The sequence below is a fragment of the Callithrix jacchus genome, chromosome 3, assembly GCF_049354715.1.
Source record: "Callithrix jacchus isolate 240 chromosome 3, calJac240_pri, whole genome shotgun sequence".
Classification (NCBI taxonomy): domain Eukaryota; kingdom Metazoa; phylum Chordata; class Mammalia; order Primates; family Cebidae; genus Callithrix; species Callithrix jacchus.
In genome coordinates, this window is record NC_133504.1 from 153,015,672 (window position 1) to 153,028,083 (window position 12,412).

The window sequence follows — 12,412 nt, forward strand, 5'->3', positions numbered from 1 at the left end:
ACTGTGATATTTTAAGCTTGATTACCTCCCCCGGTTGATATGTTACCTCTGTAAATTCAGCTGGCATCTCTTGGCTTCATCGTAATGTGGCTCAAAATACACACTTCTGGGTGATACAGTTGACCTAAAATAAGCAGGGAAAGCCTATTAATTGCTGCAGAGTTGGGAAATGAGATGAGCTGTCAGTGCTCAGATTCACTGTTAACGGGACTGTGTTATTTGCGGGATGCCGTGTGAATGCTAACGTGTTGTTTCTGCTCTGTTCCCTCACGCCTACCCGGATTCAGAGAGAGGTAACTGGCCGATTTTCACTTCTCCCCCTTTCGTGTCTCTTACTTGTCTGGCAAAGCTCACTCGCTTTCTTCATGCCGCATTACCATCCTCACAACCATCCTTGTCTTTGAAAGGCAGAACTTTTTCGTTTTCTTTTGTTTCATTTCACCATTTATCACCAGCATTTAAAACGGAGTCTGGAATTGCTTCTGTGTCCCTCTTCCCCTACTGTGTTTGACCCTGGTTGGAAAGGTGATGGGCTGAGTGATTAAGTCTAACACCAATATGGTCACTCTCACTAATGACTGAGAAAAATCTCATCAGCATGGCAGGGAGTGAATGTGATGGAAATAGGTTATATGCCATGTTGTAGAAGGAGGCTTTTCATGCTTCTGGAAAAAAGTAATGTGATAGCCAGGTGCGGTGGCTCATGCCTGTAATCCCAACACTTTGGGAGGCTGAGGTGAGGTCAAAAGTTCAAGACCAGCCTGGCCAACGTGGTGAAATCTCATCATCTTTACTAAGAATACAAAAAATTAGCTGGGTGTGGTGGTGGGCACCTGTAATCCCAGCTACTTGGGATGCTGAAGCAGGTGAATCACTTGAACCTGGGAGGCCGAGGTTGCAGTGAGCGGAGATGGCGCCACTGCACTTCAGCCTGGGTGACAGAGGGAGACCCTGACTCAAAAAAAAAGAAGCAAAGAAAGATTAATATTAGTGCTTATGTTACAGATCCTCTAGAATTTTATTGGTGAGTTTTGGCACCAGGCTACTAGCCTAGCCAGAAGCACTGATTCAATTTCAGTGTCAATTATTGGCCAAAATAGATGTCCCTCCATCCCCACCGTGAGAAAGATGGAACCACAGAAAGACATCACTATGAAACAAAAGAGATTTTGACCTCAGTTGTGTTTTTCCAATGCTCTGCATGTCAGCCTGCCCATTTGACTGACTGGGGACTTTAAGCTCCACTATTCCATAGCTCTACCCCTTAATAAAAACTCCACTTTTGATGGAAGAAGGGAATTTTGAGGTTTTTCTCCTTGAAAGAATGGTGGTTGTTCCTGCTGGGTAAAGTGGAGAGACACGAAGGCAGATCTCTTTGTTTCAGAGTCAGTCTCCTGTAACTTCCCTGCCTGGTTGGGAGCTGGAAGGGATGAGTCCTCAGCTGGGAATTCCTGCCGCACTGGTGTTGTGACTGCCCCCTGCTGGTGGCTGTTTTCCCCGTGATGTGCTGCTATCATGGTCCAGTGGTCAAGAGGGAGAGACAGCCTAGAGTGGGTGGTGACACCTCCAGGGCTGGTCTTCCAAAGGGTGTGATTAGGAGAATTTGCGCGAGCTTCCCTGATTTTTTAAAATCACTTTGAGGAGACCCTGTCGGTGCGGGGGAGGTGGTGGAAGGTTCTGGTGAATGAGGGCTGTGCATGTGGATGTGAGCTCCTTCATCTAAAATAACAGCCAGTCCCACTGGAGTCAATGGTGAGGATATTTTCAGGTGTTTGCTAGTTCTTATCCTCCTTGTTTATTTGGGTATCCTCGCTGGGAAGCAGTTGCTCAGAATATTAACAGCAGGACTCTGTTCTAGAGAGGGCTGCAGATTCTAGTTTGCCCAAACCACCTTGATGATTGCAGGTGGTAGAATTTCAGATCTGCTGTTTACACACTCTGTGTCTCATGAATGTGCCTGGTGAAGAATTCCCTGCCAAGCCTGTGTGTTTACCCAGGTGACAAGTTGCTGGGATGCTCCTTTCAAGAGGCTAAAAAACTTAGCATCTTTTTAAGCTTGCAAAGGAGAAAGGAAGTTAAACTTACCAAGTGAGATCCTGAGCTTTGTGAAATTAGTGATGCCTGCATATGATACATATGACATTGGGTTAAAAAGAACAGAAAACCAAAGTCTTACGTGTGTGTGTGTGTGTGTGTGTGTGTGTGTGTGTTGCAGGGGTCATTCTGGATTGGCCATCTAGAAAGATGAAGTTTCTCCTGTGCTTTCACTTCCCTGTTCCTCCCACTCTCACAACAAGATTTTCAGAATGCAGTCGGAAAATAAGAGCATCCAGTCTTGAAAACAGGACTCACTCTTCCTCCAGGCCTTGTACACACTGTCCAAAACCCACATTTTGGTACAGCCCAGGAGCCCTGTAATGACACCATGTTCCCATGTGGGCTTACCTTTTGAATTCTGTTTTGGATCTGATCCTGTGCCCTGCACAGGTGAAACAAAGAGGAGAGAAAGCCCTTTGTCATAAAGTGCCGGAAGTGCAGTGTTTGGATCCAGTCCCTTTGCTGCTGTCTTATCGTTATTTACAGATGGGACCTGCCCTTTGCAAATAGCAGCAGGAGAAAGATACGCTGGGAGGAAAGGGTCATTGGGTACATTTTAGCAAGTCTTAGTATAATTCCTATGAGTGCAAATATTTATTTAAAATGTCCCTTGGCTGAGCATGGTGGCTCACGCCTATAATCCCAGCACTTTGGGAGGCTGAGGCAGGCAGATCATGAGGTCAAGAGATCGAGACCATTCTGGCCAACATGATGAAACCCTGTCTCTACACAAAACTTAGCTGGACATGGTGGCATACACCTGTAGTCACAGCTACTTGGGAGGCTGAGGCAGGAGAACTGCTTTAACCTGGGAGGCAGAGGTGGTAGTGATAATCCCAGCACTTTGGGAGGCCGAGGCAGGTGGATCACCTGAGATCAGGAGTTCGAGACCAGCCTGGCCAACATGGCGAAGCCCCGTCTGAACTAAAAATACAAAAATTAGCCAGGTGTGGTGGCACATGCCTACAATCCCAGCTACTCAGGAGGCTGAGGCAGGAGAATTGCTTTAACCCGGGAAGTAGAGGTGGCAGTGAGCTGAGATGGCATCTCTGTACTCCAGCCTGGGCGACAGAGCGAGATTCCATTTAAAAAAAAAAATCCCTCATGGATAAGGAGATGGTATTTCAAAGTATGCTTTCTGGTTGACTTCTTTTTCTTCACTTATAATGTGCTACCTACCCCATTTATTGAATGCCATTTGTTGCGTGCCAGCCTTTACAATGTCCCTGCATAAAGCATGCCATGTATTTGACCTGAGCAAATGTGAGTGATGTGAAAGATGTTATCTAATAGTGGACGCTTGGTAAGGAATCCCAACAGCAGAGAATTGGTGAGAGATTAAGTGGAAAGTGAATCTAACAGAAAAGGACAGGTGAGTTCCCGCCAGTTACATGGGCTCTTATGCAGCTGACGACGTCAGCTTGTTCTGTGCCACTCGGGAAAGCGTAACAAGATCCTACAAGCAAAACTTACAGGGAGGCAAGGTTCAGTTCATCATTTAGAAAAAATATATTTTGAACCAGGTGTGGTGGCATATACCTGTAGTCCTAGCTACTGGGAGGCTGACAGGGGAGGATCACTTGAGTCCAGGAGGTCGAGGCAACAATGAGTCGTGATTGCACCACTGCTCTCCAGCCTGGGCGACAGAGCGAGACCCTGTCTCAAAAAAATAAAATGAAAGATAATATATAAGAATGTTTTAAGAAGAGATACACACACAGACACGCGCGCACAGATACACGCACAGACACGCGCGCGCGCGCACACACACACACACACATTATTCAGTGGAGCTTTCTACCAAGAGAACAGGCTGATTTATTAAAGAAACAAGATGTTCTATCATGGAAATACTCTAGGTACCACCTGCTATAAAAGGGTCTTTGAAAAGTTAGCCTGAGTCACAGCTAAGAGGTCTGTAGATGTCCTTTTGAAGAGAGGTAAACACATAAGCAAATTCCATTTACCTTAAGAGAGTTGCAAAAGAGAGATTTAGGGAGAGAACCAGTAGTTCTGGCTGGTTTTTAAAATAGAGCCTGCTTTTGCCAGGGAGGCTGAGGTGGGCGGATCACTTGAGTTCAAGAGTTCGAGACCAGCCTGGCTGGTGAAACGCCTTCTCTACAGAAAATACAAAAATTAGTCAGGCGTGATGGTGCACACCTGTAATCCCAGCTACTCAGGAAGCAGATGCATGAGAATCACTTGAACCTGGGAGGTGGAGGTTGCGGTGAGCTGAAGTCATGCCACTGCACTCCAGCCTGGGTGACAGAGTGAGAATCTGTCTCAAAATATAATAATAAAATAAAATTGAGCCCACTTGAATAAAGAATCATTTATTCTATAAAGATGGAGTAAGCCCCTACGGGTGATTAGAATGCTTTATAATGGAGAATATATAAAAGCAATCTTTGGTCCTCTTTATTTCTTTATTAAGAAATTTGAGGCTGTCAGATACGATGTCTTAACACTGACATTTTTCTCCAGCAAAACGCTAGGCCGTTCCTCTGGGAGCGTGATTACTGAGGAGGACAGCAAAAAAGACAGGAACAAAAAGAGTTGGAAACACCAGGGTTCAGTAAGCCGGTGGCAGCACGTACTTGATTCCTGGTACTAGCTTCTGTCACCATTTAAAGAAGAGACACAAGAAACTACAGCTATCAGCCTTCCACTTCCTGGCTTATTAAAAGAAAATGCAATAATTCTCATGACTACAGGAATTCAGTGGAGTGAGACTTTATGTATGGGGAGCAGATGGCTCCTGGCCTAGCCTTGTAAATGGCTAGGGAATGGCGTGAGCTGGGCAAAGGGCAAAATGGTCTTGCTGCCAAGTGTGAGACAGAGCGTGTCTGATGATTGCAGGTGATAGAATTTCAGATAATCACAGGTTCCTTGGAATCTACAAGTTGTTGGAAAACCCGGGAGCTATGTTCTTTCTGGCCCTTGGAGATCTTTTGGGCCAGCTATGTGGTTTTACAGATGAGATGCTGAAGCCTGGAGCCTGCGTGGCAGTGTGAGGCACCCAGTTAATGAGTATGGCTCCCAGCCCATCTCTCTGAGATGGGACCCTCCTGGTGCGCTGGAAGCCGGGAGTGCTAACAGAAGGAGAGTCCTCTTCAGCTCCCCAAGTGAAGGCTCCTAAAAGGCGCCAGCCGCCTGTGTCCCATGCAGCAACAGAGCTGGCTACAGGCCCTGCCTGCTTGGCTGCCTGACACCTGTTGGCCGTGTGGCACCCGGCACACTCTTTCCTCCCAGCTCACATGCTCAGTCTGAGCTGATCGCGCCAGTTTAGGTTTGCCCAGTCTGTTAGGAATACTCTGAGTGTGGAGGTGTGTTTACTACAAAGCAATTTCTTATGTCCTTCAGAATACGAGAAAATCTAGGAAATATTACATTGCTTTTACATATGACCATAACGGCATTTAGCATCATAACACTGGGATTGGGAAAAAAATCCAACTGTGTAAAAAACTAATTGGCGACAATTGGGCCCTTCGATCACTGTGGAACCCAGCTGGTGGGATGTAGAGTTTGTTTACTATCTTCTCTACTTTTATGTGTGTTTGGAAAGTTCCAGAAGGAGAAGAGTAAAAAACAGAAAAGAGAGAGGGATGAACTCTGTTCTTTTAACTCCTGTACTCCTCAGCCTGGGGCCCCGAACTCCAGGTCACTGCAGACCTCGCTGTGGCTAAGAGCACGGGCTCTGTCTCCTGCTGTTCTGGAAAGTTCTCGAGCCCCTTGCCGGAGCCCCTTTTCTTTGATGTCTTTGGGACCAGCCTCTCCTGGGCTTTTCCCGTCCTCTTCCCCAGCTATTTTTTCTCTACCTTCTCATTGGACCTCCTGCCTCGATGACACCTCTAAATGTTCTTCTTCCCCAGTCACCAGGCCTTGTTTTGTCGGGTTTTTGTTTGTTTGTTTGTTTGTTTGTTTGTTTTTGAGATAGAGTCTTGCTCTGTTGCCTGGGTGAGAGTGCATGGCACGATCTCGGCTCACTGCGACCTCCATCTCCTGACTTCAAGCGATTTTCATGCCTCAGCCTCCCGAGTAGCTAGGATTACAGGCATGAGCCACCACATAATTTTTAATGTTTTTGTTTTTGTTTGAGACAGATTCTCTCTGTCACCCAGGCTGGATTGCAGTGGCATGATCTTGGCTCACTGCAACGTCTGCGTCCCAGGTTCAATCGATTCTCCTGCCTCAGCCTCCTGAGTCTCTGGGATGACAGGTGCATAACACCTAATTTTTGTATTTTTAGTAGAGATGGTATTTTGCCATGTTGGCCAGGCTGGTCTCCAATTCCTGACCTCAAGAGATCCACCCACCGTGGCCTCTCAAAGTGCTGGGATTATAGGCATGAGCCACCATGCCCGGCCAGCTCTGTCTTTTCATGCTCCGCACTCTCACCTGCTCCCCAACTTCAGCTGCCTCCCTGATCCATGTCTCCTGCCCAGACCACAGGCCTCAGCGCAGGGTCCCAGCACCCACCTGCTTGGTGGGCCTCATCACCTGGTGACGGACCTCAAGCACAAGCACCCCAGATGTCTTGTCCACCCTGGAGCTCATCAGTTTCCTGCACCAAATGGGCCCTCTTCCCTCCCCCACTCCAGTGATGGGGTACTTAGCTGTCCTAGCAGGGACCCCAGAATTATTCTGAATCCTCTCCCTCATCCACACATCTCGCACACATCTGCCACTCCTGCCAGCCGTCCTTCCAGCACCTCTTCCATCTGTCTCCTCCGCCCTGTTCTCATAGATGCTGATTCAGACTGCACTTTGCTCATCCTCCTGTACTGGACCACCACAGTAGCCCCCAGCAGTCTCCTTCCCTTGGCATGCTTTGTCCCACTAAACAAATCACATGGGGTCACCTGTAATATTGCTAGGCTGGGATGGCTCAGAGTAAGGGCCAGTGCTGGCAAGACACGAGGCACTGTGCAGACTGAGTACAGACTCCTGCACAGCTCCCCTGCAGCTGCACCTGTGCCTCACCACAGTGCCAGGACGTATGCATAGGGCGGCCGGGAGTTCTCCCAAGCACTCGCTGGGCCTTCTGACCTCCGTGCCTTTGCTCATACCCATTTCCATGTTCTTTGAACCATCCACTGCCTTCTTACCCTGATGAGGTCCTTCTTATACTTAAAGCAGCAGCTCAAACCTCACTGCCCGTCTGTAACGTTAGACAGGGTCTTGCAAGGCTGGAACCTTATATGTTTGAGTTTGCCTCTCTGGTGCCTGATATATAATACCAGTTAGAAGGTGCCTGTAGACTTGTAGAAGTGAATTGAATTTTTTTTTTTTTTTTTTTTTTTTTTTGAGACAGTCTTGTTCTGTCGCCCAGGCTGGAGGGCAGTGGTGTGATCTCAGCTCGCTGCAACCTCTGCCTCCCAAGTTCAAGCGATTCTCCTGCTTCAGCCTCCCGAGTAGCTGGGACTACAGGTGTATGCCACCATGCCTAGCTAATTTTTTATATTTTTAGTAGAGATGGGGTTTCACTGCGTTAGCCAGGGTGGTCTCGATCTCCTGATCTCATGATCCACCCACCTCAGCCTCTCAAAGTGCTGAGATTACAGGTATGAGCCGCCGCGCCCGGCCTGTAATGAACTGAATATTTTTTAAAATAACAGTCTTTAATATCACACCATAAAATCCAAATGGCAGTTGCTTTCATTTCCTATTGTTGCTGTAACAAATGACCACAAACCCTGTGGCTTAAAGCCACACCAATGGATTCTTTTTCAGTTCTAGAGGTTAGAAGTTTCAAATCCCAGTGTTGGCCAGGCTGTGTTTCTTCCAGGGGCTCTGGGGAGAATCTGTTCCCTTGCCTTTTCTGGCTTCTTGAGGCTGCCTGCATTCCTTGGCACCTGCCTCCTATTCTTTTCATTATGAAGAAGGTACCTGCCGTTTCCTCCTGTGAATTCATTGGTCCTACCCAGAGAGTCCAGGATAATCCGCATCTCAGGATCCTTCATTGATCGCATCCGCCAAGCCCCTGTTGGCATGTAAGGAAACACAGCCACAGGTTCCTGGGATGCGTAGAGGGATTATGACTCTCCTGCAGCAGCCCTTTTAAGAAGTCAGGTGCCAAAAAGCCAAGCTTTTCACACAGACAAGTGATGCTTGGATTTCCTTCTGAATCATAAGGAAATTTAATAGGTTGTATATTTCATCGTGCACAGATGAAGTCGCTCCACTGGTCTGTGGTCCAGGCTTGAAAGAAAGGCCTCACTGCCTCTCACAGATCTCCGTATTTAGGGCTCTCAGCTGTTTTAGGATGACTCAGGATATGTTACATGAGAGTGAAATGGGAGATGCGCACATCTCTTGACCTTCACGGTGAGAAGGCACCTGTTTTATCCTGGGAAGTGATGAAACCTGCGGAGGGTTAGTTACCAGACTCACCCACCATCATAGACTGGCAGATTTCTGCCTCCCTAATTTATTAGCCTCTACCTGGGAAGAAACAACAGATAGTAGCTGTAAAAAAAAAAAAAAAAAAAAATAGTAAGAATCCCTCTCCAAAAAGCCCGAGGCTGCTAAGTTTCTCCTTGGAGAAGCTGTGGGTTCCAGATGGTTGCCCTTAAGGCACCGGTCACCTTTCTCTGCACTAGAGGAAAGTGAAGATTAATAATCATGATTTAAGTTAAGCCTAAAGGGCTGCCTGTGAGAGAACCGAGGCACAGAGGGCACGCAGCTGAAGTTCGACAGGAATAATCCACTGCTTACTGACCAGGGCCTGTCCACCCACCCCGTCAGTAACCTTGGGATGTTGCACTCTGGGGCCTGCCAGCCACCATGGAGAGGCTGATGGATCCTGGAAGCTTCTCTCGGAGAATGTCAGAGCTGGCGAGGGACTTGGAAATCATGTTTTTCAACCCCTTCACTTAAAGATGAGGTCAGATTCCATGCCCAGGGTTGCATAGCTAAGTGGAACAGGGCTGAAACTCAAAGGTGGGTGGCCAGAATCTCAATGCCTCGCCCTCCTGTCTGCTGCTATCTCTTAGAGGACAGACACAGACACCTATACGTTAACTATAAAAGATATGGCGAAAAGACCTCTTCTTCTTTGTGGCACAGAATGTAAATACTTGTGGCATTTAGACACAAGCAGGGTCCTGGGGCCAGAGTACCAGGCAGGCCGTGGAGCCAGGCCATGCTGAGTAGACAGGCGTGCAGGGGATGGTATGGGAAGGGCCGCTGGTGACCACGTGAGGGAAGACACCACTGTGAGCAGACACCAAGACCCACCTCTTCTGGAGCAGCAGGGGGAGCTGTGCAGTTGGGGGAACATGCTGGAAAGTTGATGGGACAAATTTTGGAACTCCTAAAATCCAGCCAGAGATTTTGGACTTTGTGTGGTTGACCACAGGGAGCTTTGGGGAGATTTGGCCTCAGGAACATGGCAGCTGCATATAGAAGTTGGAAGGATTGGAGTCATGTGCAGGGAGACGTGGCATATTTCTGAGGGACCCATCTAGGGAGGAGGACCAGAAGCAAGGCGTCCCTTGAGTGTGATCTCCAAAAGGGATGTCCTCTGTCGGTTTCTTATGTGTTGCCTTGATGGTGGTTGAGGCTGGATGGGAAGGCCTCAGGACCACAGTGTGAAGACTGCTTACCCCTCAAAGTCTGGGCCCAGTGCCTTGCCCCAACCCACTTCCCAGCCCAGTCATGGAAGCCATTCAGGCCTGACCGAAGGCCAACTTTGTCAACAAGAAGGAGGGATGTGTGCAGCAGGCTCACAGTGTACTCAGCCACAGGCCCGCACTTCCACTCAGCCAGCAAACACTTAGTAGTACCAGTGGTAGCCAGGCCTGGACTAGGTGCTGGGGATGAGTTAGGCACAGTCATCTTCATGGAGCCACAGAGTGTTGAGGGGAGACGCACTCAGACACTCGCAGTGCCCCGGTGTATGCACTGTGTGTGCGAGGAACCTTCCAGGCTCTCCCCCAGCTTTAGCCAAGTCCTGGCAAGCGGGTGGAGACAGCCTGAGCTCAGGCAGGGAGGCAAGGACTGGCTTAGAATGGCTGCATGGTGGGAGGGCTGGAAACGGAGGGATGGATGCTGGAAATTTCCTGGAGGTGAAACAGGATGAACGTGGAGATTGGGTGTGGCAGGTGAGGCAGGCGAGTCCGGTTCTAGACTTAGAGGACACCGAGCTAGAACATGAGGAAGCAGGAGAAGGTTGGAAGGAGAAATGTTGACGTCAGGCGTGGACAGCCCGTGGTTAAAGTGTCTTAGGGCAGTCAGGTAAGACACCTCTGAGCTGGATCCTGGGCTTAGGGAGCCCTGCTGCAGGGCTGCCTGGGTGTGGCGAGGTGAGGTTGCCAGGCAGCGTTTTCCCACCAGACCTTCACAATGGCCAGTTGCCTGCCATGGCAAATCCCTGTCCCTTCCCAAGGCTGTCTTGGGGAAAGACTCCATCATAGTCTATGGAAAGGCTGCCAGGTCTTACCTTAAGAGAAATCATTAAAAATAAATTCATCTCCACTTATATCTCCAGATAATATCCTGGCTTAGCATCAGATGCAGATAAATCACTGTGAATCCCCATGGGTAAAGCTGGGTTCATATATATTAACACTTCCATCTTTAAACCACTGTCCTCCAGTGTTAACATTGAGAAATTCAGCCTTACCGCATGTTTCTTTAGAAGCCAAGTAATGTCACAGTCAGTATCCTTTTATCAGTAGAACAAAAGCGAACACCCCACACTAGCTGCATGCTCACCAAAGTCCCTAAGCTAGCAATAAATAATGCGCCGCTGCTGTCGCCCTGAGATCTGAAGTCTGAGAAGTGTTTAACACAATCAAAGGATTGCCGTCCACGGTGTCTTTGTGTTCCGACACTCCCTGTGATTGCCCTTCAACTGTCTCAGTCAGCTGTGGGCTGATGCATTGTTTGTGCACATGTTTCCACATCAGAGCCTATTGTTTGCTTCTGCTGCGCCATGTCTGTATCATTATCTCATCATGCGATTCATGCTCTCCTCAAGCCTTTTCTCTTTTCTAATCATAACACTGGTTATTACACTAGATAGAAGGGTTCTGTGAAACTCAGTTTTCACTAAAGGTTGTTAGAGATTCCAAGAGTTCAACAAACTGGGTTTTGAAAGTTACAGTTTTCACTCTTGTTGCCCAGGCTGGAGTGCAGTAGCACAGTCTCGGCTCACAGCAACCTCTGCCTCTTGGGTTCGTCAAATGATTCTCCTGCCTCAGCCTCCCAAGTAGCTGGGATTACAGGCACCCACCACCATGCCTGGCTAGTTTTTTGTATTTTTAGTAGAGATGAAGATGGGGTTTCACTGTGTTGGCCAGGCTGATCTCACACTCCTGACCTCAGGTGAGCCACCTGCCTCGGCCTCCCAAAGTGCTGGGATTACAGGCGTGAGCCACCATGCCAGCCTTTTAAAAAAATTTTTTAGAGGCAGAGTTTTGCTCTGTCGCCTAGTCTGGAGTGCAGTGGTATGATCATAGCTCGCTGAAACCTCAAGCTCCTGGGCTCAAGTGATTCTCCCACCTCACCCTCAAGGGTAGCTGGGACTACATGTACACGCCACTGCTCCTGGCTTTTTTTTTTTTTTTTTAAGACAGTGGTTTCACTATGTTGCTTGGGCTGGTCTCAAACTTCTGGCCTCAAACAATTATCCTACCTTCTCTTCTCAAAGTGTTGGGATTACAGACATGAGCCCCTGCGCCCGGCCCCATTGTAGGTATTTTACTCAGAAAAGAATTTCTAATATTCCTAAAAGATATGATAGGAAGCTGTTGATATTTAATGTTCCTTTTAAACATTGTATACATTGTTTACTATTGACACGCTGGCTGCTAGCTCAGTTAACTTCATAACTAAAGTATGTGTTGGTAAGTAGCTTGTTTTACTAATACACTGATACATTTTGCTTGCACAGGGATTTTGCTTATGTAGCAAGAGACAAAGATACAAGAATTTTGAAATGTCATGTATTTCGATGTGACACACCAGCAAAAGCCATCGCCACAAGCCTCCACGAAATCTGTTCCAAGGTAAGTGGGTCAGGCTAGTGTGGGCCGCCTCTCTCTTTTTTTCTTACTGCATAAAGGGATGTGGAAGGGTGGTGGGGTGGGTACATTGACCTGCAGTTGAGAAGCAGGCAGATTATTCAGCCAGAGTCATTAAAGTATACTTGCTGTAGGCCAGGCATCGCTCTAAGTAGCACTCCATCTACACAGAATGAATAGACCATAGTCCTTCCCGCAGCCTGAAAACATACATACATACATACTCACACATACATAGATAGATATAGATATGTATATCTCAGATAGGCAAAAACAATGGCAGA

General features: G+C 47.8%; 1 protein-coding gene across 46 annotated transcripts in view; it reads left to right on the forward strand.

Annotated features, from left to right (window-relative positions):
- APBB2 (amyloid beta precursor protein binding family B member 2) overlaps positions 1-12,412 on the forward strand; it is a 476,200-nt gene that overhangs the window by 445,035 nt on the left and 18,753 nt on the right. For 45 of the 46 annotated variants that reach the window (XM_078367318.1, XM_078367300.1, XM_078367293.1 and 42 more), the window contains one exon: positions 11,999-12,113. In XM_078367318.1, coding sequence (XP_078223444.1) covers positions 11,999-12,113 — 115 coding nt within the window. Of the gene's footprint in view, positions 1-153; positions 294-11,998; positions 12,114-12,412 lie in introns of those variants that run through there. The other variant, XM_054253415.2, reaches the window with a different exon arrangement.